This window comes from Scyliorhinus canicula, chromosome 14 (genome assembly GCF_902713615.1).
Source record: "Scyliorhinus canicula chromosome 14, sScyCan1.1, whole genome shotgun sequence".
NCBI classification, from domain to species: domain Eukaryota; kingdom Metazoa; phylum Chordata; class Chondrichthyes; order Carcharhiniformes; family Scyliorhinidae; genus Scyliorhinus; species Scyliorhinus canicula.
In genome coordinates, this window is record NC_052159.1 from 44,082,520 (window position 1) to 44,110,497 (window position 27,978).

A 27,978-nucleotide genomic window follows, 5' to 3' on the forward strand; every position below is an offset into this window, starting at 1 on the left:
AAAGATCAGTTTGAACATCTGAGGCTGGATTCTCCATTTCAGGGACTATGTCCCCACGCCATCATGAAAACTGTGGTCTTTTATGCCAGAAAAACTGGCGTCAAAAGGCCACAGATTCACAGTTCTGCAGGGGGCTCGCAGGGAGCCGTCATGATGCTCGCAGCTCCAGCTGCAGATACCACCCCCAGAACTTCTGGGTCAGAGGCCGCACATACGTACAGCGGCAACCTCCAGCGGCCATGACGTGCTCCATGGCAGACTCAGACCGCGGAAATAGTGCCCCCAATCGGCCACTCACCCAACCCAGACCGCCCGCAAAATAAAGGCACAGTCCTGTATGAGGCTCCCCCTGCCCTCCGATCGGCCTGCCACTGACCATGGCGGCCGCGGACTGAGTTCACAGCCGCCTCGCGAGTTTCCCGAACGGCTGGGACCGTATTAGAAATCAAATTACAAGAAATCAAATTACAAGTTATTACAAACTTAATAAAATGTTTTTTTTTTAAAAAGGAAATACGCCATCGGTACTTCAGTGGGTTGGGGGCAGAGAATAGCAGGGCGGGCCTCAAGGAATGGCCGCAGGTGTAGGATACTCCCCAAGTACGCCGCTCTTCGGGGGGCGGGGGGCGGAGAATCGTGAAACTGACACCAATCCCGATTCCATTGTGAAACTGGATTGTCCACCCCAGCGCCGAACGCGATTTCAGCGTTGGTGCGTGGAGAGTCCAGCCCATGAACTTTTGCCCTTGTTGGGCCAAATATGTGTGCTTTCCGAATAAATGATCCTCTCCCCCAAGGTCTAAATTTGTAACATTTACAAAAACAATCTGATGTAGCTCCAGATATTGGACTATAACAAACAATCCAAGGTAATATTGGACCACATCACGAATAGCAAAACAACACTTCATCATGATGGGCTCACAAGCACCATGCATCCAATGATCAAGCAGTAAACTAACCTAATCTGAAATTCACTTGTGTTCCATACAGTAGTGAAGTGAGGAGTCTTTTGTACCATTCATTCTACAGCAATGAATATACTACAGCTTCAGTTATTTTAAACTATCAATCAAAGAACAAATGCAGATTTGTTTTCTACCAATAGATGACTAAATTTAAATACGCATACTTAAAGTACTCAACATATGTAATTCAATGTACGGTATAAGATATAATATTAACGTCTCAAAGCCTCTTGCTGTAGAAACTCCATTTCCAATCAGTTTATGGTTAATCTACAATGTCAGTTTTTCACCTGGGTAGCAAGTTGAAAATTTACCCCCACATTCCTCCAATATTGATTAAATATTAATGCTGCCATTGTCGCGCACACAGTGACATAGTTGTTGGAAATGCATTCTTCTTTTTGCAGGCTAGGTATTGTGCCTTCCCTCTAGAATTGTATTTATTACCAGACACCAGCTTCGTGGAAGATGGATAACTCTGAGGGTAACACTATCTACCACCACCTGCAATGGAACACTCTCTGACTAACCGGCAGCTGCTTCTCCTTACTGCCATTGTCACACAAAGCTTTTCAAATGTACTGTGTTTATTTTCTACCCTTCTTATTTCCTAGGTGATGTGTTATTAGCTCACTGCGCTAAATCGCTGGCTTTTAAAGCAGACCAAGCAGGCCAGCAGCACGGTTCGATTCCCGTACCAGCCTCCCCGGACAGGCGCCGGAATGTGGCGACTAGGGGCTTTTCACAGTAACTTCATTGAAGCCTACTCGTGACAATAAGCGATTTTCATTTCATTCATTTTCTTGTTAACAATATGTTGTGCCATCTCATTTCATAACACTGAGAATTCCTGAGTGGTGTCCGAGGCCTAACCATCTTCAGCTTCATCAATGACCTTCCATCCACCATACGATCAGGAATGGGGATATTCACTGATGGTTCCACAATGTTCAGCACCATTCGCAACTCTTCAGATAATGAAGCAGTCCTTCTCCAAATGCAGCAGGACCTGGAAAATAACCAGGTTTTGGCCGACAAGTGGCAAGTAACATTCCCACCACAAATGGCAGGCAATGACCATCTCCAACAAGGGAAAAAACTAACCATCACCCACTTGACATTCAATGTCATTACCTTAGCTGAGTCCCCCACAATCAACATCCTGGAGTTACCGCTGAACAGAAATTAAATTGGACTTGCTGAAGGAGAATGGCATTCACCTCATGAAATCAGCTCCGGACCATCCTGAAACTAATGGGTTGGCCGAATGTTTAGTTCAATCATTGAAACATCCCATCAAGGCATCGAAGAACCAAGGTACATTTTTCAAGAAGCGTAAAGAAATTAATTTTCTTTTATAAATTTAGAGTGCCCAATTCATTTTTTCCAATTAAGGGGCAATTTAGTGTGGCCAATCCACCTAAACTGCACATCTTTGGGTTGTGGGGGTGAAACCCACGCAAACACGGGGAGAATGTGCAAACACCACACGGACAGTGACTCAGAGCAGGGATCGAACCTGGGACTTCGGCGCCATGAGACAGCAGTGCTACCCACTGCATCACTGTGCTGCCCAAGCATAAACAAATTCTTAATGTCTCATCAGAACACTGCACATGTAACGACACAGAGTTCACCAGCAATGCTGCTGTTCAAGAGGAAACTGCGAACACAGTTTGATTTGTTAATACCTCCTGATACTTCGGAGATTGTTTTGCTGGAAAAGAACAAAACTCTAAAAAGTGAGCTTTTAATCAAGGAGAGCGAATGCTAGCCACTAACTACACCACCAGCGAGAATTGGGTACCTGCTGTGATCCTAGCAAAGACAGGTCCAATATCATACTCCATACAGATGAATAATGAATGAGTTGGGCGATATCATACTGGCCAGCGACTAGCTTCACAAAGTGTAATTGCTGAAACTTCTCAAGAAGTATTTCCCCTGGAAAATATAGACAGCGGTACTTTGGAACAGAGCCTGAACACAGAGGCAAGTGCAGATTCCATTTCAGAGGACTTCTCAATACCTGTAGAGATGGACAGTGGAGCAACTTCGCGTGAACTACCAGCTAATGCAGGAAAAGAAGACAAGTTCACGAGTAGCCAGGTTCCAGAACATCAAATACAACCAAAAAGGAAGAAACTACCACTTCAGAGATGGTCTTATTAAGTTGTCTATATATGTATAGAGATAATGCATAAGTGGGTCTATTGTATAAATGTTTTTTTTTAATATTTTTATTGGCATTTTGCACTTATTATCCAAACTCTGCAGAATAATACAGAAACAACCATAATAATCAACATAGTGACAATATCAGCACAGGCATCACAGGCTGTCCTACACGTACATGATGGTGGCCCCCATTCTGTCCTTTCCTTACTTTATTTACAAGGGTGTGTGTGTTGTTACTCGTGTCTTAATAAAGCTCGTAGTCTCAAATGTGGAGAAGATGCTTTATTATGAGTTCGTTCACTCTTCAGAGCTGTTTCCTAAGGTGACCTTCAGTGTTCCTAGCTGGCGTGTGTCTTGTATCTGTGTTGCTCCAAGTTCTGCCCTTAGTGAAGTGTGTCCTCACTTCCTGTCCCCGTCTATTTATATGGTTCTCCCGTGCCCCCTCTAGTGTTTGCTCAGTTGTATTGCATCTAGTTAACTTGTGATCACCACATCCCCCTTTTTCTCTTTACATATTTTCTGTACATCGTTAAAGAAAATTGTACATCCTGTCCCGGTGTATTTATAGCTCTCCCTCTGGTGTTTGCTCAGTTGTTTTGTATCTAGTAAACTTGTGATCACCACATCCCCCTTTTTCTCTTTACATATTTGCTGTACATCGTTAAAGAAAATTGTAGAAAACAGTTACTTATGATATGCGTATCTACACAGGTGATGGTGCTATTGCATATTTTACAAAGCCAATGTAGTTATATGTCCAATCTCAATAAAAACATTTATGAGTCCAAACTTGATGAATTTGTTCAGAGCTTTTTTTCTTTTTGTTGTTGATGACGTGGTGATATTGATATTGCAAGTCCGCTGTGAATGTTGTTGGTGTTCCTTGTTATTTTAAGTACCCAATGCATCATCCCGAGGTGTTTGCATGGTCACCTCACTGATGTTGACTGGCATGGCCTTTTTTCTGTGCTTGTGGTGTTGATTTATTGTCTCATCCGCCTTGGATGTTGGTGTGCTTGCTCGTTCTGGAGCAGACGTGAGTTTGTGCGATTCGTTGTCATCCCATGACATGTTTGTAGTCTTGTCATCGTTTTGCAGTGTGCTGTGGCATTGTCCTTCATGTGCCGAGTAGTACCATTGTGTACAAGTCGTTGTTTCATTGCTGTTGTCTCTGTCGTTCCTGTTTTTGTTGTTTTCGTTGCCGTACTTGTTGCTGTTTTTGTCATTTCTGTCTTTGGTGTTGGCACTGTCGTTGTTCCTGACTTTGTTGTTTTCGTTGCCGTTCGTGTTGCTGTTTTTGTTTCTGTCGTTGTCGCTATCTTTGTGCCTGACTTTGGTGTTTGTCTTGTCGCGCTTCATGGTGCTTTTGTTCTTTCTGTTGTCGTTCTCGTTTCTGCTGTGCTTCTTGCTATTGTTGTTGGTCTTGTCGCGCTTCATGTTGCTTTTGTTCTTGCTGTTGTTTGTCCCGTTTCTGCTGTGCTTCTTTTGACTTTTGTTTTTCTTGTTATACTCTATTCGTGTCCCGAGTGGATAATTTGAGTCATTGAGCATTTCGTCTCGAGAGTGGTGCGAATGATCTGATGTTGCATCGGTGCAGGTGACCTCAATCATTTGTGGAGAATTGGATTCCTCGTCTTTGCTTTTGTTGTGCTCCTCTTCCGGAGTCACATTCTCCTCGATTTCATTTGACGCGGTGTCTCTGGATTCTTGGCGCTCCTCTTCTGGAGTCAAAACCTCCATGATTACAATTGACGTGATGTCTGCGGACTTCTGGCGCTCCTCTTCTGGAGTTGAAATCTTCATGATTTCCGTTGATGTTATCTCACTGGACTCCAGGTGCTCCTCTTCTGGAGTCAAAATCTGCATGGTTTCTTCTGGCTTGGTCTCTCTGGACTCCAGGTGCTCCTCTTCTGGAGTCAAAATCTGCATGTTTTCTTTCGGCATCGTCGCTCTGGACTGTTGGGTGGCCCGACTCTGTGCTTCTGTACAGACAAGCTGAGAACTGTCAGTCTCGCTGTGATCCTGTACGTCGAGTGCGATCACCTTGTTACTGTTCTCGCTCTGTGCGTCGGTACAGACAAGCTGAGAACTGTCAGTCTCGCTGTGATCCTGTACGTCGAGTGTGATCATCTTGTCACTGTCTTCGCATGCAGTGGGTAGAGGTGCATTGTCTTCTTCTTGTTCATGTGAGCTTGTTAGACTTTCATAGTCTGCTTGTGGTTGCTCAGATACAGCGGGTTGACCTTCATGGTCTTGTGCATGCATGGTGTCAGTGGTGAGATGTACGTTGTCTTCTTCTTGTTCCTGTGAGCTTGGTAGACTGTCATAGTCTGCTTGCGGTTGCTCAGATACTGCGGGTTTACCTGCATGGTCTTGTTCATGCATGGTGTTCGCCAGGGAGTGTTTGCTTGCATCCCTTTTGGAGTCTTTCATTACTCGCACTGTGGAGCCTGTCATCGCTCGCTCTGTGGAGTCTTCCTGTGCTCTCTGTGTGGCGTCGTCTTCGTCTTGGGTATTGCTGTCATCCAATGTATCGACGAGCTGCCATGGCCTCATGGTGTTGGATTCATCTACCATGAGTAGAGTCGTGTTGAGCTTTGCAACGGTGTCGCTGATGCTGTGATCAGCATGTCCAAATAACTCCTCCCTGTCTGAGTAGTATTCCTTGATACCCATTTCATCTTCGTTGGCTTCTTCTACCACGAGTCGATTCGTGTTGAACTTTGCGACCGTGTCGCTGATGCTGTGAGAAGCATATCCGACTGACTCAGCTGTGTCTGAGTAGTATTCTTCGAAAAACAAATCATCCTGGTTGGATTCTTCTACCACGAGTTGATTCGTGTTGAACGTTGCGACCGTATCGCTGATGCTGTGAGAAGCATATCCGACTGACTCAGCTGTGTCTGAGTAGTATTCTTCGAAAAACAAATCATCTTTTGTTGTTTCGGAATTCTTTTTGTTCTCTTCACTTTGGGTGGTGCAGACTGCTTTTTTCAGGGTGTTGTGCAAGTTGTCTTTAACTGTTGGTGTAAGTTCAGGCGTTTTTCTGTGTTCTGAGGCAAGAAAATTTGTGTTTACCACTTTAAGTGTCTTATTTTCAATTTTCGGGCATTTCCCTTTTAAGTGGGCGTGGTCGGGATGCTCAGACGTCATGACGTCATGCGCAGGAATGCATTGCGCATGCGCAAATCGGCCTTCTTCCTTCACTGCGCGATTTTGTTTCCATTGCGCATGCGCATCACGATCGGCACCGCGATCTTTTTTAAACTGCGCATGCGCGGCTTCCGGTTCCGGCGCATGCGCAGATGCAATTTGTAGTTCTTTGCTTACCGGAGACTGCAAAATGTGCGCCAACGCCATTTTTTGCCGTTTTTCGCGGATTTCAGCGATTTTTCTATCCCACCAGGACTGGGCTTCCAAAATTCGTAAGTTATCTTCTCTTCCCGATTTGGACAGGGTTTCAGCGTTTTGGCTTTGTGAGAAATTCTTTTTATTTCTTCTTTTTGATCTGTACTTTTCATTCGCGATTTCTTGCTCTTTTCGTGATTTTTTAAGTTTTGCATCACTCAGTCTCTGTGCAGTTTGGACTCTGAGTATGTCTTGCTGTTCAAATTTCTCACAGTACTCTTCAAATTTGTTTAGTAACGTTTGTAAGCTGTTTCTGTCTTCATCTTTTGAGTATTTAAATCCATTATACACTTTCCTATTTACAGGCCCTGCGGTGAGAATTGCTATTTTAATGTTGTCGGAGGCGTCTTGTACCCCATTACCTAGGAGATCAAAATCAAACAGTTGTTTAAACCTTTTCCAGACACCTCTTACATTGCCATTCAGGTCTAGCTGCGCTGGGTATCCAATCCACATCCTCGAATTAGCGATGTCTTCCCAAGTCAAATGTCCAGTAGGAGATTTCCATGCCATTTTGAGCTTTCTGTATCTGCCACTGAGTTGTCCTGTAGTAAGCGTCTGAAGCCACTCCTGGGTACCATGTGTTGTTTCATCATCAACAACCTTACTTTGCACAATCTAGGAAGTTCAGTTTTGAAATTCTCAACGGGCCTCACCACAACAGCGGTTTGATGCTGAGTTTTCCAGATTTCCGTGATACGTGCGTGAAAAATTGTTTTCTGTTGTCACTCCTGAAATGCCTCATTCCAATTTTAAGCTCATACCTCCTTGCTCTGGACTCCCCTACCAGAGGAAGACATTTCCTCTCCAGGGTAACACTAGATCAGATGTTAGACTTCAGACACAGATGACCTGAAATTGGGTCATTACTTCTGCTCGAAAGAACATTGGCTTGATTAACTGAACCTAGTTAGCAATTGTGCTTCACCGTGGCTTCTATTTCTTGGATACCAGCTCTGAGCACTAAAATAGTCTTCTCCATTTTGTCATGCTAACTGCTGTATGTTCACGGAAGCGGATTGATCCTGCTCAATTCAAGGAGGACTCTTGTCTTTAAAGAAACTAAAACATTTCTAAGCAGCCTTTTGTCAGTTAAGATAAAAAGTGTTTTGGACAGAACTTTTACACAAATTAATTGGGAAAAAACGGAGAGATTTATAATTGTGTCCACAATCTGGAGGGCAATTGGATCAAGGTGGCCTCAGGTAATATTATTCCAATTCTCTTCCCGTTCCTCGGGCTGCATTAAGGCAGACTTCATCTTTTTCCATCGCCAGTAACTCCTGGAACAGGTCACTAGTGTGTCATAATACTATGGTAATACTGGATTTCTGAAACTGCTGTCATTCTTAAAAACACTCTGTGAACCACTAGCATGAATTTATGTGTGACGATTTGTTTACAAATTGCTCATCTGCGTGATCTTTATCCTGATTTTTTTCGCTGATGCCACTGAACAAACTACATTTTCTCCGTCAATGTGCTAGTGAAATGTGGAGACTTCACAAATAAAGTCGCTGTGCCTATTTGCCAGAAGGTGCATTCTGCACTGAGTTTCTTTGTTGCCTTTCCGACATGCCTGCCCTCTCCACTCCACGTCTCTATCCCGTGAAGGTGGGACACCATTCCACACGCAGCAATATTCTTCACATGCCAGACAAAGATAAATGTCAGCAGGATGTTCTACCCCCTGAGCTAGAGCGCTGTCAATTCCAGCCCTGCTTGACCCGTACTTGCAACACAGTTAAAATTATCATTCCATTCTTAGAAAAGGTAGAGCAAGGAAAGGTGAAGGGTCGATATAAGGGGTACGTGCAAAATTGTACAGAAGGAACATCATACTCTGTAAATATTATGTGCTTTATATGTCAAATTGTCAAAATGGTAAAATTGGAAAATACCAATAAAAATATATATATTTTTTAATCTCTGGAAGGATTTACCAGCCTCGCCACGCCTGACCTGGTGACGCGATGAGTCTGTTGGATCTTGCGAGAGGCCTCTACCGAGATTCGCGCCCGTCGGGATGTCTTGTGAGATTCAACCAAACCTGGCACCTTGACACATCGCCCAGGTGGCACTGCCAGTCTGGTGGGGCACTGCCAAGGTGCCAGATTGCCCATTCCAGGGGTCAAGCCCGGGCTGCCTTGCCCTTAAGAGGTGGGGTTCAAGGACCCTGAAAGAGGTAAGCTCAGTGCAGTGGAGAGGTCCGGAGGCACCAGTGAGGTTGCTGAGGGGAGGGTGGGCAGGAAGGAGTCAAACGATTGGGCCTGTCTTTAGAAATGGCGGCCCGATTCACAGGTATTCTTAATTGTGGCCGCAACGGGGCGTTCCTCACCGAGGCCAAAAAAAATGGCAAAGTGTCGTTGAATAGCAGGGTCTTTCTTGGTGCTACAGGTGCCAAGAAATATCCTGCCAAACACGCATGAAAGCTGACTGTTTTTTCCCGTTGAATCATGCCTCTGTTTCAGACGGACAGCTTCCAGTACACCCTTCTTCAGTCACTGTAGATTCATCCAGGTCTCAAGATCTTCTCTGCAGGTTCAGCAGCGAGGCAGCATTTCTGAAGAAAGAGAGAGACAGACAACACCTCACAGCTCCTACTCACTGCATCCAGGATCTGACTGAGCTTTCCTGGATTCTCTGAAAACCATCCCACATGGGGAGGACCAAATCGCCACTGGTCGCCAGGCAGAATACGGCCTTTAGCCAATTCATTGGCCACCAACCAACCAATAGAATCGAATCCCTCGGTTCTCTTGGGTGCCACAAATTCAGAGCTAAATCTCCAATAGCACAGTGTATTATTTTGCAACTTTTGTATTCCAACTTAAAGGTATATGTCCATTAAACATCCATGGATCAAAAATGATAACCACAAAGTAACAGAAATAGGAAATAAGGGAATCAACCAAGAAGGCTTGTTACAAGAGGATCACAGCAGAGTGTGATTATGTCCTTATTGAACAGCCACATATCTACAACATCAGCAGCAAGGTGTAAATGACCAAAAATGAAAACCACAGATGATTTTTTTTTACTTTTCCTACTGCTACTTCTCCAGCTGAGATAGTTATCACACCTGATGTTTCTGTTTGATGACCTTTCATCAGGGCCCAGTCTGGTGAAAGGTCGGTCATCAACCTGAAACGTTAACTCTGTTTCCCTCTACAGATGCTGACTGACTGCTGAGTTTTCCCATTCATTTTGAACAAATTGGACATTAGGACACATCTCCAGGTTGCGTAGTTGCAAGTTATTGTAATCTTGTACAGCTAACAAGTGAAGTCAAACAGGAATAATTTTTAATACCCCTCCAAATTCAGAAGAAGAGAATGATTCCAGGGGATAGGGCTCCGGCACAGAAATACAATTCTAAAATCGTTGTTTGAAAGTATTGTTACAAATTTGAGCAGTGAAATGCTTGATATGGCGCATGTTCAACACTCTGTACAGGTATACTGTCTGTACAGGCATATCACTGGTGATTGTAGTTCCATTAACAGAAATGAAAATCAGCCCATTTACAGGATTCTAATCTGCAGGACAGTTTAACACACAGAGGCAGGAGAGAAACTTCCCCGTGATATTCTTCTCTTCAACATTTGAAAGCAAACAATATCAGTGCTATTTGATAAATATGCTACAACCACTTTTGTTTATTTTAAATTGCAGGTTTGATTTAGGGGTGTCACGAAGCTAAGGAGGACTGTATTCCTCTCCCCCCCCACCACCCCCCCCCCCCACCCCCGTGGTCCCAAAGTAGGGACAATATAGGGCTCCCGAGCCCCCTGATGACCCCATCACACCCACTAGGAAAACTTTATTTGAGGCAACCTCCTACTTGGATGCCATCCAAATGAAGGAAAGCAGGAGGGATCACAATGTGGGAGGTCTAATCAGAGGGTCCATCGCGCTGGATGGCCACAGCCTCACCAGGAGAGATGGGTGCTGCTAAGACAGGTAAACATTGCGAGAACGCATAAAAGATGGAGGTGGTCTCAGGTGTCCACTGAACAAGTTTTAAAAAAGAGATTGCCCAAAGGTGTAAGGGCTATCGGTGTGAAGAGGAAATCCCACCAAGGAAAACAATGTGTCTGCAACTGTAGTAACTCTGAATCTCCATCGTTGGGAGGTTGGCAGTAGCTTCGGCTGGTTGTCGGACAATCAGCCGAGAAACTACATTCACTAAGTTTATGGGCATTGATCTTGGGGCTGGGTGGCTCTGACACCAGGAACATTCCACCCGCTTGAGGGAATGCCTTCAATTTGTAATTCAATTGGTGCTATTGGCTCTCTGCCCCCATGCAGCTGCTCAATGATTCCAGGGGGCAGCCTACTCCTGGAAAAGGTCATCCAGGAAAGGATCAGCACCCGGGAGCCATTCCAACAGGGTTTCTCCCTACTTCCCTGGCCCCTCATCTGCACAGGGTCCTGAATAATCAACCCAAATGTCATAGTTGGCAGAAAAATCATGCAAGGTCCCTTTAATCACTTTGATAACGGGTACTGTTGGCAGGTACAGCTGGACAGACAGGAAAGTACACAGCCATGTTATCTCTCTCAATACTGAGTTATAGGTGCACAGCCAACCTCAGGATATGATGTGGAGATGCCGGCGTTGCTAACCTCAGGATAAGTAGGCCAGTGGTGCTGCAATTTTCAGGCATTTATCCCTCACTTCCCACTGTATAAAAAGTGACCATTTACTCTTTTTTCAATTCGCTCTTGGGATGTGGGCATCGCTGGGCTGGGCCAGCATTTGTTGCCCACCTCTAATTGCCCTTAAACTGAATGGCTTGCTAGGCAATTTCAGAGGGGGGCAGTTAAGAGTCAACTGCATCGTATCCAACGTGAATAAAATGAAAAATGCCCAATGAAAGAAAATTGTAGCTCTGTCTGCTGTTCTTTAGATCTGCTATAACATGAAGAAATCCCGTTGGCAAATTGGAATGTAAATAATTCATGCAAAACACATCTTGAAGGTCAACTAAAGATGCAATGAACAGTTTGACTGTCTAGAGACCAGAAGTAAAACGTTTTTTGAAAGGCTGTATGAACCACGTATGTCCTGATTTGGGTTCTATAAGTTATTGATTATTGTGCAAATAAGGGGTGGGATTCTCCTGTCCCCCAGCCGCGTGACTAAAGGCAGATTGGCCTCCTGCCCTCTTGTGGGCCACTGGGGAATTGGCTGTTCCGTGCGAAATACTCTGGTGTATGTTGAAAGTTTGGCTGTAGCATTCTTTAAGCTTAAAGACTCTGTTCCTGCTGTACGTGGCAGACCCAGAAGGGGGAATGCCGGAGATAATGGAACTATTAGCAGAGTTTGGGGACTTTTCGGGGTACAAACTAAATTTGGGCAAAAGTGAGGTTTTTGTGATACACCCGGGGGACCAGGGAGAGGGAATTGGGAGACTCCCCTTCAAGCGAGCAGGAAAGAGCTTTAGGTACTTAGGGGTGCAGGTGGCAAGGAACTGGGGGACCCTCCACAAGTTGAACTTTTCCAGGCTGGTGGAACAGATGGAGGAGGAATTTAAGAGGTGGGACATGGTACCGCTGTCGCTGGCGGGGAGGGTGCAGTCAATCAAAATGACGGTCCTCCCAAGGTTCTTGTTTTTATTTCAGTGCTTGCCCATCTTCCTCCCTAGGGCCTTCTTCAAAAAGGTGACGAGTAGCATCATGAGCTACGTGTGGGCGCACGGCACCCCAAGGGTGAGGAGGGTCTTTTTGGAGCGGAGTAGGGGCAGTGGAGGGCTGGCACTACCCAATCTCTCGGGGTATTACTGGGCGGCAAATGTGTCGATGGTGCGCAAGTGGATGATGGAAGGGGAGGGGGCAGCTTGGAAACGAATGGAGAGGGCGTCCTGTGGCAACACAAGCCTGGGGGCCCTAGTAACGGCACCATGGCCGCTCCCCCCCACGAGGTACACCACGAGCCCGGTGGTGGCGGCCACCCTCAAGATATGGGGGCAGTGGAGGCGACACAGGGGGGGAAAAGGGAGGTCTGTTGGCGGCGCCAATAAGAGGGAACCATAGATTCATCCCGGGGAACATCGACGGGGGATTTCAGAGCTGGTACAGGGTGGGCATACGGCAGCTGAAGGACCTGTTTATAGAGGGGAGGTTTGCGAGCCTGGGAGGGCTGGAGGAGAAGTTTGAGCTCCCCCCGGGAAACATGTTCAGATATTTACAAGTGAAGGCATTTGCTAGGCGGCAGGTGGAGGGGTTCCCCCTGCTCCCCAGTAAGGGGGCGAGTGATAGGGTACTCTCGGGGGTCTGGGTCGGAGGGGGGAGGATATCGGACATCTACAAGATAATGCAGGAGGCGGAGGAAGCATCGGGGGAGGAGCTGAAAACCAAGTGGGAAGGGGAGCTGGGAGAGCAGATAGAAGACGGGACGTGGGCGGATGCACTGGAGAAGGTCAATTCTTCCTCCTCGTGTGCGAGGCTGAGCCTCATTCAATTTAAGGTGCTGCATAGAGCTCACATGACGGGGACAAGGATGAGCCGGTTCTTTGGGGGTGAGGACAGGTGTGTCAGATGTCGGGGAAGCCCAGCGAACCATGTGCATATGTTCTGGGCATGTCCGGTGCTGGAAGGGTTCTGGAAGGGGGTGGCAAGGACGGTGTCGAAGGTGGTGGGGTCCAGGGTCAAACCAGGATGGGGGCTTGCGATCTTTGGGGTCGGGGTAGAACCGGGGGTACAGGAGGCTAGGGAGGCCGGAATACTGGCCTTTGCGTCCCTAGTGGCTCGACGAAGGATATTAATTCAATGGAAGGACGCGAGGCCTCCAAGCGTTGAAACTTGGATTAACAATATGGCTAGCTATATTCAGCTAGAAAGGATCAAATTTGCCCTGAGAGGGTCGGTACAGGGATTCTCCAGGCGGTGGCAACCTTTCCTTGACTTTTTAGATCAGAGATAGGCGTTCGGGGTCGTGGCAGCAGCAACCCGGGGGGGGGGGGGGGGGGGGGGGGGGGGGGGGGGGAGGAGGAGGGGAGGGGGGGGGCAGCAATGGTCGTGGGGGGACATGCACGACTGTAACGCGGGCAAGTCTGCTCGCTGCTCATGTCTGAAACTGTAGGCTGCCTTGTTTGTTAAGTTGTTGCTTGGGGGGGGGGGGAGGACTGGTGCGCGCGAGAGGGCGGGCGAGGGAGGGATATTTGCCTAGAGGGATTGTGTTGTAAATAATTTAAAAATTAGTAGGAGTAAATGTCTGTATGGAAAAACTCTTTCAATAAAAATTATTTTTTAAAAAAAGACTCTGTTCCTGCACACAGATATTGAAAGGTCTGTTCATCCATTATGGTCACTGAAACCCTGGTGTCAACTTCCATTTTAAGGGGTATACCAATCACCCTTGAGACGATTTCAATCGGAGCCGTTTTCAACCGATTCTCTTCTCCAGATCTCTTCTCTATGGACAGTGGCGCTTCGATTGCAATGGAAATACTGAAACTCAGCACATGGCCGGTCTCCTGGGGATGATAACCCCCACAATGATAGCAGTCCACCTCGGATTTGGATTAACTCCCTGACTCCTTCCCACTCCTTGGGTTCTGTCCTGCCCCAAGGACCATGTCTTGTTCTACACTCTGCTTGTTGATTTCACTGCAGGCCTCGCAGCCGTACCGCCCCATATTCGGTTCACCTCCCCTTCAGCCACGCTTTGAAGCTCAACGGCACTCGGCGCACTCCCATCACCTGAGTTATCTCGATTGTTTTTTCCAAAATATTTGTGGTCTCCGCCAGAAGCTTCTTCTGGATATTAAGGTTGTGGATCCCACTGACAAGCTGATCATGGAACAAGTCGCTAAGCTCAGTCCCAAACTCTCTGTGCTCAGCAAGCTGACGAAGCCTGGTTATGAAGGCTGAGACAGTTTATAACGCTTGAGGATAATTGAGGGCCTTGGGTTGTAAAGCCCTTTAACCAATTTTACTGTCTGGTCAAAGGTTTTCGAGTTGGTTGTCCCTCAGGACGCAAGGTTCCTAATTAAACTGTCAGAAGTTTCATCCCCTGCTTGACCTCACCTGTGATCTTGTTCGCGGCAAAGAAGAAATAGAGTTGCTCGATATACTGACTCCATGATTCAATCCCTTGGTCAAATGGGTCTCGTTTCCCAATGATAGACTGTTCCACTCAGTGCTTGAATGATTCTGATTCTTACAGGAGCTTCTCTACTTTCCCAACTGTACCTTCTTTTCCCTCTCAATTCACGATGACTGTCAACTGTGATCAAAATGTATTTTTCTAGCTGCCAATGTGGTGGCTCGAGATACACAGTGGAGGCTTCCAGTAGTTAACAACAGGGGTTTATTGATGAAACGTAAAGGCAGATAGATAGCAGGCACAGAAGAGTATACACGGGTCTTTACCCTTCATCTCCCTGGTCCACACAGCCCGGAGTCCTGCTCCCAGGGCAAACTCCCCATTAGCCGGGCTTTGAGTGCTCCCACACGATTGGCCCCAAGCCTATCACGTGATCAATGGAGTCTCCCCCTTAAAGGGGCCATGCGACCACAATTACCATGTAACTCTATACATCATACCATGGGCAGTGCTATTTCCATGTTAACTGATTACAATGGCATGCAGATACATACAACATCCTAAAACAGGAAAGTTGAGTTGTGGTTCCAATAAGATAATCATGATTTAATTAAATGGTGAAGCAGGCTTGAAGGGCCATGTGGTCTGCTCCTATTCCTGCTCTAAATTCAGATGTCACTGTGTAAGTATGTTTAATATCTTGCTTTTTTTGCTTCTGGATAGCATTTTCCCTCTAAAATAATTTAGCCATGTCATTTAACCTGTAGACATTCATCTGATAGGTTATTTTTCATATTAAAGATGGTGGGAAAGTCTCGTCAAAACTATTAAACTATCAATTACTACACTGTACAAGATCAAGCATAACGACACAAACTGTCCACAAAAGATTCAGTCTACTCAGCAAAACTGCCATTTAGCCATAAACACGACAGCAACTGTCCAGAGAAAAAAACACCTGAAGTGGAACAGTTTTGAATTGCAAGATTGAATTTGTTTATATTAGGGAAACAAAGTTGGAAGAGTTCTTTAAGATATTGGAAGGCAAAGATGCAGTAAATTTGTTTTAAGATGCACAGTGCAATTTTGGCAGCACTAATAATTTAACCCTGGAGTCCTAACAACCTGACCAGAGTGAGACATCCAGTGGAGGTCACTCTTTGTCCCTAGGATTTGATTGGTAGTGAATGGAGTTCCACTTGAATTCAATAGTGAAACTGATTTAAAAGAGGAACTTGTAACTGGTAGGAATGGAGCTTCGCATTTACTGTTGCTGAGAGTTGTTTCACAAGCAGAAATGGGGTTCTATCAGGCCAGAACTTATTGTATAGCTATCCGTCCCAAGATAGGTAGCTACTGTATGTGGCATTATCATCAATGTAAAGAGCTGCAAGGGTTAATGTAATGTCTAAAGCAACCACAAGAGGGAGCTAAATGTACAACTATATAAGACAATGATGCCAAGCCTTGTGGGAGAGAGATTGAGGAGAAAGCTAGAGGGCAGACTGAAGGAAACAGTGTGAATGAGAGCAGATCATAGTTAATGTAACAGTGCAGAGATTAGTAGATGAGTGTAGATTATATGTTTATTATCAACTGTGTTTTATATAGGAGTAAGTGTCAAATCCAATTAAGTAGTATTAATAAAAGTTCTGGCAGGGGAAGAGAGCGGTCGCGGGTAGAAGAGCTCCTGAGAGGGGAACACAGTACGTCCCGTTCCCCAAGGAGAACTTATGCCTAAGCGCGCAAACTTGTCCAACTGGGCCCCCGTACAGCAAGAGAGTGTGGAAGAAGAGGAGTGGCAACCCGGACTCCAAAACAGAGCAAAGTTGGAGACCTGAGCGCTCGGGAGCGGAGCGAGCAACAAAGAGAGGGAGAGGGCACACCCCCCCATCCCCCTTTCCGGTGGCGACCACGAGGTGGGCGACCACATAAGGGGGTCTCCCGGCCCGACTAGAAACCTCTCTCTTGACCCACCTGACCCGTTGTGAGAGAGAAGGGGAAAGAGAAGGAGAAAGGGAAGGAAGGGAACCAACCACAAGCAAACACAAAACCAGAAAAAAAAAAGAAACCCAAATCTGAAGCCTGAGGCAGACCAGACCCAGCGAGAACAGAGGAGTGGGAAGGGGGAGAGCAACCCCAGGGTAAGGAACAGCAGCGTGGAGAGAGAGAGAGACAGATGGCTGTAGGAAAGAAAAATACCGAAGGGAAAAAGATGGCGGACGAAACAGCGGAGCAGGAGAAGGACGCAGCGACCAGCATCCCTCCCGCACAGGGGGAAGAGTGGAGAAACGAGCTAAATAAGGAGCTAAGCGCCATAAAGGAGGCGCTCAGGATGGAGCTCCACACAATGATGAAGGAGGTACTGGCGGAGACAACGCACAAAATGCAGCAGACCATCGAACGCCTGGGAAGGAAAGTGGAGGCGCAGGAGAAAACGATTCTGGAGTTGTAGAGGGCCGCCTCGGACCAGAGCGACAGGGTGATAGCTCTGGAAGCCGAGGTGAAAAGGTTGGTAACTTCCCAGGGCAGCCTAAGAGGCAAAGTGGAGGACCAGGAAAATAGGTCCAGATGGCAGAACATTAGAATAGTGGGTCTGCCAGAGGGGATAGAGGGCAGAGACCCAACAGGCTACATCGCCCAAAGGTAAGGTGAAATTTGGGATGTTATTCCCGGCCAGACTCTGGGTAACATTAAGGGTAAGGAGCTGTATTTTAACACCCCAACGGAGGCTGATGAGTTTGTTAGATCAAACAAGCTGGGGGAGGAACAGCCGCAACCACATTGAAAGCCATGGGGACAGAAAAGAAAGGAAGGATCGGAACAAAGGGCAGAGGACAGACCGCAAGCAGAGACAATAAGATCATGAACTGTGCACGTGTTCTATGTTTTGGCACGGGATTGTGCTGCCTCGTTTCCGGGCTTGTCTCCTCTCTCAATGCAATGGGGGCAACTGGAGCAAGGGAAGTGAGGGTGAGAAAAAGTGGACAGGAGGGCGAGACAAGAGCGAGTAAGAGGAAGGTAAAACAGGGTCAGACCTGGGCAAGTACTGAGAGGGGGGCCACCGCACTAGGGAGGAGGGCCAACACGGGAGGGCAGGAAGGAAGGAGGGCCATGGCGCACCTCTCAGGGGAGAGGGAGCGCTTGGCACAAGGAGGGGAGGGGGGCAGAAGGGGGGGAGCAGAGGGAGGGGACAGAAGGACAGGGGCTGGGGGGAGGGGAGTCAGGGGGAGAGGGCAGAACAAATGAGAAGCAAAGAGAAGGGTGAGGTTGTTGAAGCAGTACAAGCATGAGCCTCGGCGGGCACGGAGCAGGGTGAGGAACCAAGATGGCGCCGCAAACAGCGACCCGGGTGGGCCTCAGGGCAAAGGGAGACCCTGGAGTGCAGGGGCGCACCCACGTGGCGGACACACAGCTGCCGGCCATGTTGGATGCCCCCGGACAAAGGGAAACCCTGGAGCGCAGGGGGGTGTACGCCAGCTAAGTATGGGTGATCCTGCAGGACCGGGGGGGGGGGGGGGGTCAGAAACCTCCCCCCCCCCCAATCAGGATTGTTACCTGGAATGTAAGGGGACTCAACAGCCCAGTGAAAAGATCCAGAGTCTTCGTCTACCTAAGAAGCCTAAAATCTAAAGCCCATAATCTACCTACAAGAGACGCGACGCACCTGAGGAAGAAGGACCGACTGCTGGGAAGGGCTGGGTGGGACAGACGTACCACTCATGCTATGGGACGAGGGCTAGGGGGGTTGGCAATATTAATTAGCAAGAGGACGAGGTTTACGGAAGCCAAGACAATTACGTACCCAGGGGGACGGTATGTCATGATCAGCGGTGTCCTGGAAGGGGCACCGGTTGTACTGGTAAACGTGCACGCTGGAAAACCATGCCCAATAGTGGCAATCTTCGGGATATCGGAGCAGCCAGAGTTACACATGGGGAAGGGGGCCAACGCCCTTGCTTTCGCTTCCCTAATCGCACGCCGGAGAATCCTGCTCGGCTGGCGATCGGCAGCATCACCCACAGCTGCAGACTGGCCGGCTGATCTCTTAGAATTTCTCCACCTGGAGAAGGTTAAGGAGAACTCCTGCTCTTCCCAACCTGGCTAATGCAAGTTTCCTTCAATTTCCTTTGGGGAGCCTTGTTTGTTTCTCAACAATTTGACTCGGCAAGGGCAGCCATGGTCAGTGCTAGGTTCAGCACTAGGTTAAGATGCTATTGGAACCCCATATATGCCATGGGACCTCTATTTGAATTTATCAATCAAGCTCCCATCGGCATATGAACAGACAAACTTACAAATTAAGTGCAGGATCTGCTTTGCCATTCAATAAGATCATGGCTGATCTGATTGTAACCTCACACCACATTCCCACCTTCCCCCAATCACCTTTCACCCCCTTGCCGAGCAAGAATCTATCTACCTCAGCCTTAAAAGTATTGACAGACTCTGCTTCAACTGCCTTTTGAGGAAGAGTGTTCCCAGACTCACTACCCTAAGAGCCAATGTTTCTCGCCTGTGTCTTAAATGAATAGTGACCCCCCTAGTACTGGATTCTCCCATAAGAGGAAACATCCTTTCCACATCCTCCTGTCAAGTCCCCTCAGGATTTTATAGCCAGGATTGTCCGATCCAAATTCGCACGGCAACGCTACCAGCAAGGACGGAAAATTTAGCATTCAGCCAAAGCTCCATCCACTGCAGCAGGAATGGAGAATTCCACCACGGTGAATAGACGGAGAATTCCGACCAATATGTTTCCATCAAGTTGTCTCGTACTCTTCTAAACTCCAGAGGAATAAGTCTAGCCTGCCCAACTTTTCCTCGTGAGACAACCTCCCCATTCCTGCATATAAAGTTGCTATGAAAAGTAATAAGCCATAGGATTGGGAGCAACTCCATATTCAGCAAAGGAGATAAAGAGATTGATTAAGAAGGAAAAAATACACCAGTCTGGGGGCATTGGTAACTGCGCCACTGCCGTTCCCGCCGGGACGGTACTCCACCAGTCCACTGGTGGTGGCGGCACTAAGAGTTTGGGGCCAATGGAGGAGACATGTGGGAGCAGTGGGAGCATCGGTCTGGGCCCCAATCTGTGATAATCACTGGTTTGCCCCGGGGAGTATGGACAGGGAGGTTCCAGTTATGGCGGAGAGCGGGGATTGAGAGGATGGGGGATATGTTCATAGAGGGGAGCTTTCCGAGTATGAGGGCATTGGAGGAAAAATTTGGGTTGGCGAGGGGAAACAAATTCAGGTATCTGCAGGTGCGGGACTTCCTACGTAAACAGGTGTCAACCTTCCCGCTCCTACCGCTGAGGGGGATTCAGGACAGGGTAGTTTCCAGAGGGTGGGTAGGAGAAGGGAGCGTCTCTGACATTTATAAGGAGCTTATGGGGTCGGAGGGGATGCAGATCGAGGAGCTGAAGCGCAAGTGGGAGGAGGAGCTGGGAGAAGAGATAGAGGATGGTCTATGGACAGACGTGTTGAGTAGAGACAACGCGTCCGCAACATGTGCCTGTCTCAGCCTGATACATTTCAAGGTTGTTCACCGGGCTCACATGACAGTGGCCCGGAAGAGCGGGTTCTTTGGGGTGGAGGACAGGTGCACAAAATGCGCGGGAGGACCAGCGAACCATGTCCACATGGTTTGGACATGTCCAAAGCTTAGGGGATTTTGGCAGGGGTTTGCAGATGTCATGTCCACGGTGTTAAAAACAAGGGTGGCGTGAGTCCAGAGGTGGCGACTTTCGGGGTGTCGGAAGACCCAGGAATCCAGGAGGAGGAAGAGGCAGACGTTCTGGCCTTTGCTTCCCTGGTAGCCCGGAGACGGATACTATTAGCTTGGAGGGACTCAAAGCCCCCGAAGTCGGAGATCTGGCTATCGGACATGGCTAGCTTTCTCTGTCTGGAGAAAATCAAGTTCGCCTTAGAGGGTCACTGTTGGGGTTCGCCCAGAGGTGGCATCCGTTTGTCGACTTCTTTGTGGAAAATTAATCATCAGCAGACGGTTGGGGGGGGAGGGGGGAGGGGGAGTAGTTTAGATTAGACTAATAAGATTAGATTAGATTAATAAGGGTGGGACCTGTACGAAAGGTAAATGGCTTTTGCACTGTGTTTATGTTTTCATGTATATTGTTTATTTTGTTGTTGTTACTATCCCAAAAATACCTCAATGAAATGTTTATTAAAAAAAAGAAGGAAAAAATAGAGCATGAGAGTAAACTCGCAAGCAACATAAAAGCGGACTGTAAAACCTTCTATATGTAAAAAGAAAAGGATTAGTGAAGACAAATGTAGGTCCCTCACAATCCAAAGCGGGAAAATTTATAACAGAGAAAAAGGAGCAGAGTAATTAAACAAATACTTTAGTTCAATCTGCAAAGGGGAAGACACAAATAACTTTCTGTGTCTTCACCAAATTTAGCAACCATACCTTCAGTCAATTCATCCAAGTCGTTTATATAAAATGTTGAGGCTGCAGCACTGATCCCTGTGGCCCACCATAAAAACTAGCTGTGTTAAAATGGGGAATTAACAGAAACGGAGCAGTATGTGGATGGGCCCCATTTTAACTGCTTTGCTGCTCCTTTCTCACCATTTGGGTTAATATTTCCCAAGACAGAATGCAGAACTAGAGGACACAGATTAAAATGCACCTCAAATGTGGTGGGAAAATTATATTTATTTTCACTTCATGACGGATTCTTATGAGTCACATTTACATGATCAGTTTAAAAGGAGCCAATGAGTTATCTTGTTAGTGATGGGTTGGCAGATAGCAGGGTTAGACAACATTCAGGTATCAAGGGCGCGATTCTCCGCACTCCCGACGGTGCGGAGAATAGCGTGGCTCGTAAAATTTTACGGCCACCCTGTTCCGACGCCCTCCCGCTATTCTCCCCCCCCCCCCCCCCCCCCCCCCATGCCCGACTCCCGATACGAATCGCTGCTGCCGTTTTTTTACGGCCGGCAGCGATTCTCAGCTGATGGATGGGCCGAGTTCCCAGCCCTTTACGTCTGTTTTTACGAACGGCAAACACACCTGGTCTGGTCTGGCCGTTCGTAAAAACGGCCGTAAACTGTCGATTTTTAAAACCATGGCACCGATTGGCACGGCAGTATCACGGCCGTGCCAAGGGTGCCATGGGCCCGCGATCGGTGGCCACCGATCGCGGGCAGCGGGCCCGATGCCCGCGCACTCTTTGTCCTTCCGCCGCCCCGCAGTATCCATTCGCGGGGCGGCTGAGGGGCATCCCGGCCCGCGCATGCGCGGGTTTCGCGCAAATGCGCAATGACGTCATCCGCGTATGCGCGGGTTGGAGTCTTCCAATCCGCGCATGCGCGGCTGACGTCATATGACGCGTCTGCCGGCGCTAACTCTGGCAAGCGGGCTTAACGGAATTCGTTAAGCCCGCGATGCCGGAGTTTACGGCGTCGGGATGCTAGCCCCGACCGGGGACCAGAATCGGTTCCCGGTCGGGAAGGGGGGGGCTGGCGTCAAACCTGCCCGGATTTGACGCCAGCCTTACGATTTCTCCCCATATGGGAGAATCGCGCCCCAAATACTTCACGAGGCACAAGGACCTTGAAATTGGATCACTCCAGAACAGGGGCCTGATCCACGTGCAGCCCAGGTTCCACGAGCCTAAACAGGTCAGTGACAGGACCATGTTCAACTGCTGTGGCAGCGTCTTTTTCTAATATTAGCAGTTAGCTCTGGATGCCGTTTGTCGTCCCAGAGCCAACTTGGGCTAATGAGCCAGCTATTCGCTTTTAACTGTCTGCACAAACCTGCTGGATAAGGAGAGTTGAATGTTACCCCCCCACCCATCCCCTATTGGACGTTTTGGATGCGTGCCACCCTATAATCAAGCCATGAGCTGCATCAAATCAATCCACACCTATAGCACTAAAAAAACAAATTGTGTAAGGATTTCTAGATTCTATTGCTCAAAAGCAGCGTGAAATGAGAACAAGAGGTGAGAAAGTTGCATAAAGTATCAAACACGTCAGAAATCAAACCATGTCAATCCAGTCATACCTAGTGCTAAGCAATTGTTTCACCAAACACGGCACATCACTGACCTAGTGCCATTTCAGAAATTAATTTAATTTCCAGGCTTATTTTCTTTACCTTGCCCTTTCTCAGGCTTTTCAGGGTGTCCCCGAACCTATGTATATTTTCATTTGCTGCCAGGTTCTGGGCGGGTCCCACCGAGTGCCTCTTGTTTTGCTGCTTCAGTAGCTCCCACTCCAACCACTCCGGCTGCTCCTTTTCATCCACCCGGGAAAACCACTCGATGGCCGTTGTCCCACTTCTGGCTGCTGGGATGGATGTTTTCGCACGCGGCTGTGAAGATCTAATCCTAGATGTTGTAGACTTGACAGTGGCAGGTCTGATGTTATGGAAAATGCTGCAACACAATGAAAACTTAATAAGTGAACAATAATGTCCTTTTGCTTCAGAATTTTCTTTACAGTAAAGTCACCATAGTCCCAAATGACCATAGGCTGCTTTACCCTTTGAGGGGGAGCGCTGACTGTTGGTAATTTAACGAGGATCACCAAGACCTCAAGGTTGAGAAGGCTTCATGAGTAACCGTGACAGTGAAACATCTGGAATGTCTTACGGATATAAGACAAGAATTGCTTTATTAGTGCTATTGAGGAGATAGCAGAGCATTACCCAAGGCTTCTGAAAGCGGCTGGCTCACAGTTTTTCTGAATCCATTTTTAAACATGAACCTTAAAACCCACATAGTAGGATATCAAAGAGACCGCAGCAATTATCCTGATCATCAGCAGTAAAATGCAATCATGAGCCGTTTAAAGAAATTCAGACGAGCTGGGAAGACCAGGGCAATTGTTTCTGCTGATGAATGAAGTGATGGAAAAGAAAGACAAGTTTAATGAGGATGTGCTGCTAGAAACCTCACTGGGGAAAGAAGAGACAGGGAAAGAAAGGACTAATATGCATTGATCTGCTCTCCATCTCAAAAGCAACATCCTGTATTTACATAGTGCTTTTAGGATCGATAGAAGGTTACTCTCATTGACAAGTCATGATGTGGAGATGGTGGCGTTGGACTGGGTTGAGCACAGTAAGAAGTCTTACAACACCAGGTTAAAGTCCAACAGGTTTGTTTCAAACACGAGCTTTCGGAGCGCAGCTCCTTCCTCAGGTGAATGGCGAGGTATGTTCCAGAAACATTTATATAGACAAAGTCAGAGATGCTGGACAATGCTTGGAATGCGAGCATTTGCAGGTAATCAAATCATTACAGATCCAGGGAGAGGGATAATCACAGGTTAAAGAGGTGCGCTCCGAAAGCTCGTGTTTGAAACAAACCTGTTGGACTTTAACCTGGTGTTGTAAGACTTCTTACTGTCATTGACAAGTGTTGGTTGTAACCAAAACTAGAGGAGGTGCCAAAAAGATGAAGGCAATGCCCAGTGTTAAAACAAAGTGGAAAGTCAACAAAGGATAAAAATCTCAAAGATCTCAAGAATCTACCAAGAACGCTGCTAAGAGCCAAGTATCTGTACAAGCCACATGGGCCAAGGTAGAGTGCTCTTTCAGAGGGTCCATGCAGTTTCAATGGGCTGAATGGCCTCCTTCTACACTTTAGGGATCCTATGATTCTACATGTGACAATTCTGTGAAAAGGACTTTGTGTAAGAATATACATTCTCAATTTGAAGTATGTAGCATACCCCTGAAGCTGTCACTCCTGTCGATGTGCGTTAATGTGGACTGCTAGTCTATTAGCAGCTGTTTTGAATACAGCAAGAGACAATACACACCAAATAATCAACTTTGGTTTAAGGGAAGGGTGGCATGGTAGTGCAGTGTTAGCACTGCTGCCTCACGGCGCCGAGGACCTGGGTTCGATCCCAGCTCTGGGTCACAATCCATGTGGAGTTTGCACATTCTCCCCGTGTCTGCGTGGGCCTCACCCCCACAACCCAAAGATCTGCAGGGTAGGTGGATTGGCCACACTAACCTGCCCCTTAATTGGGGAAATAACTTTGGTTAAGGGATGAACATTGTTGAGGATGCCAGGAGTACTTCCTCTCAAAATTATGAGTGGACTATTTTACATTCACCTGAGCATACATCAGTTTAACACTTCATTTGAAAAGTGTGAACTCTGACAATATAGTTCTCACTTTGTATTGCACTGAAGTACAGTAGGCGGCACGGTAGCACGGTAGCACAGTGGTTAAAACTGTTGTTTCGTAGCGCCAGGATCCCAGGTTCGATTCCCACTTGGGTTACTGTCTGTGCGGAGTCTGCATGTTCTCCCTGTGTCTGTGTGGGTTTCCTCTGGGTGCTCCGGTTTCTCCCATAGTCCACAATTGTGCCGGTTAGGTCGATTGACCATGCTAAATTGCCCTTGTGTCCAAAAAAGGTTAGATGGGGTTACTGGGTTATGGGGATAGGATGGAGTGTGCGCTTAGTTGGGGTGCCCTTTCCAAGGGAATTGGGAGCATCAGTGATTAAATAGAGGGAAATACATTTACTGCCCATACTACCAAAGATACGATTGGAAATAATGGTAACTTGCCAAATATAAGGTAAAATTTACAAAGCGACTGACTGCCGGACAAGGCAAATCCTTCCCTCTCTATTTATGGCTCTCTGAGGAATAGTTAATGGTCACCAACCACGGTTACTTCTGGTCCCACCGATTGCACACTCCCGCCCTGGGTTTCCTGGTGCTGTGGGGTGAATCAATGGGAAATACATTGCGGGGAGACCAGACAATCCCACCCATTAATTCTGTGTCTCTCTACATATGGTACCAGATTTGCGGAGGTTTTCCAAAATTTTCCATTTTTATTTTGGATTTTCAGCATCTGCAGTATTTTGCTTCAGCATTTCTGTGACTTGGTCACATTAAGGCAAAGCGCATTGGTTTGCCATTAACTGAGGTACAAATGCTCCAGCAACTCCAGGTAATGGCTGGTGCGTGTTTAAACAGAGAAATATTGAAGTTTCTGTCTGAGACCAGCTACTCTATTGTTAGCTTTGCAAAAGGCGCATTTCATTGACTCTCTCATAATTGGCATGCATTGCATAGTGTGCAGTCACTCAATGCATTCTGGGCTCGATTCGAGCAGGAAACCAACGATCCGCTGTCGAGTGCCCCAGCAGCCCATAACACATCCTTACCCACCATCACAGTTTCCGATGTCAGATCGGCCTTCCTGAAAGTGAACCCTCGGAAGGCGACCGGTCCGGACGGGATCCCTGGTTGCACTCAGAGCCTGCACGGAACATCTGGCAGATATGTTTGCAGACATCTTTAACCTGTCCCTACTCCACTCCGAGGTTCCCACCTGCTTCAAGAAGACCACTATCATACCGTTGTCAAAGATGAACCAGGCAACATGCCTCAATGACTGCCGTCCAGTGGCCCTGACATCAGTCATAATGAAGTGCTTCGAGAGGTTGGTCATGAAGCGCATCAACTCCATACTCCCAGAATGCCTTGACCCACTGCAATTCGCACACTGCTGCAACCGGTCCACAGGGCAATTTATCATGGCCAATCAACCTAACCTGCACATCTTTGGACCGTGGGAGGAAATAGGAGCACCCAGAGGAAACCCATGCAGACACGGGGAGAACGTGCAGACTCCGCACAGACAGTGACCCAAGCTGAGAATCGAAGCTGGGACCCTAGAGCTGTGAAGCAACTGTGCTAACCACTGTGCTACCATACATAGGGCGACACAGTAGCATAGTGGTTAGCACAATTGCTTCCCAGCTCCAGGGTCCCAGGTTCGATTCCCAGCTTGGGTCACTGTCTGTGCGGAGTCTGCAAGTTCTCCCTGTGTGTGCGTGGATTTCCTCCGGGTGCTCTGGTTTCCTACCACAGTCCAAAGATGTGCAGGTTAGGTGGATTGGCCATGCTAAATTGCCCTTAGTCTCCAAAATTGCCCTTAGTGTTGGGTGGGGTTACTGGGTGGGGGTGTGGGCTTGGTAGGGTGCTCTTTCCAAGAGCCGGTGCAGACTCGATGGGCCAAATGGCCTCCTTCTGCTCTGTAAATTCTATATACTGTGTTAATTGCTGCCAATCTCTCTGGCACTGAAAATTAACCACTACAACTGTGAGTTCTCATTTCTTCAGGTTTTTAATTGTTGTTGGAGGTTTTTAAATGTAATTTCTTTCCTCTTTCTGCTTCTTTTCTCTTAATCCTATCGCTTTTTATTTCTCATTGTGTCCTGGTGTGAAATTGAACCTCCCCGCCTCAAATTCTTACATCATTTCTCAATCCAGACACAGTTGTTATTTACTCAGCTCCCAGATTTCCTCACTGATAGTTGCCACCTCGCACTTTCAACAGCTTGTGGCAAAAAGCATCATAGAGAGTAAATGGGCAAGGGGGAAATCTCACTAACAGCGTATGCCTGGAAACTGCAAATCGTGGACCCAAGAATGTTTTGCTGAATGGCTGACCGTGCAGTTTCTGGAGAGGGTTCCCAGGGACGTTCCCCTGCCCTGGTTGAGAAATCAGCCAGGACAATTCTTTCTCCTTCAGGTTTGAAAGAACCACCTCCACCTTGAAACAGTTTCGGGTCTGCACCCAAATTAAAAACTGTGCAGCAACTCAGAGAAATTGCCCAAGACCTGGGAGACCCTCCCGTACTGGGCGGCACGACCCCAGCCTCTTACTGACGGGGAATGACCCAGTCCATCGCCTGCCAGGTGAAAATACTGCCCAGACACTGGAGCGGAGCCTCGGCTACCCTGACAACAGCGAATGGCATCTACACAACACTGGACAAATAAATGCTTCGCTGACACTTTCATTTCACAAGAAGCGGATCCATACATTTCTATTGGGAGATCCATCCTGCAGAGCGCACTTTACAGTCCCCCAGGCTGCAGCTATCCCGTTTCAGCCACTTTATTGAGTAACGTTTGACACGAATGCCGTTTGTGGACGTCGATTAGAAAAGTACCTGCTTATGGCGTAAGTTTCCAGCTTGCCAGCGGCGGAACTTGGCCGCACTTTCTTTCCCAGAGGCATTGTTGCCACTTTCTGATCTCTCAGCTATTCCTGGGCAATGGACCGCATGTCAGATGAGGACAAGTTTTAAGCCACTTCTTCCAGGGGAGCTACTGCCGTCTCCTCGCTCAGCCGCTTCTGGTTAGTAACCTGACACTGCCCTCACCTGTCAATGCACAGCATCAAAGAACACTTAAAGGTACACCTCCTCCTCCTGCCCAGAACACTAAATGCTGCTGTCTCGTCCAAATGATTCAAAGGGAGATTTAGTCATTCCAATTTACAGATTTGGAACCTCCAGATAAGCAAGACGGGTTAAATACAATAAAGTGCTGATCAGGTTTATTCA

At 47.5% G+C, this 27,978-nt stretch overlaps 1 protein-coding gene across 2 annotated transcripts in view; it reads right to left on the reverse strand.

Annotated features, from left to right (window-relative positions):
* The window catches only part of wdr95 (WD40 repeat domain 95), a 199,440-nt gene extending 171,781 nt beyond the window's left edge, over positions 1–27,659 (reverse strand). For both annotated transcript variants that reach the window (XM_038819069.1, XM_038819068.1), the window contains exons 1-2: positions 27,583–27,659; positions 22,744–23,023 (exon numbers count right to left, since the gene is read on the reverse strand). In XM_038819069.1, the coding sequence (XP_038674997.1) occupies positions 22,744–23,023; positions 27,583–27,650 (348 nt within the window). In that variant the 5' untranslated portion in view covers positions 27,651–27,659. The remainder of the gene's footprint in view (positions 1–22,743; positions 23,024–27,582) is intronic.
* Between the last annotated feature and the right edge of the window lie 319 nt (positions 27,660–27,978).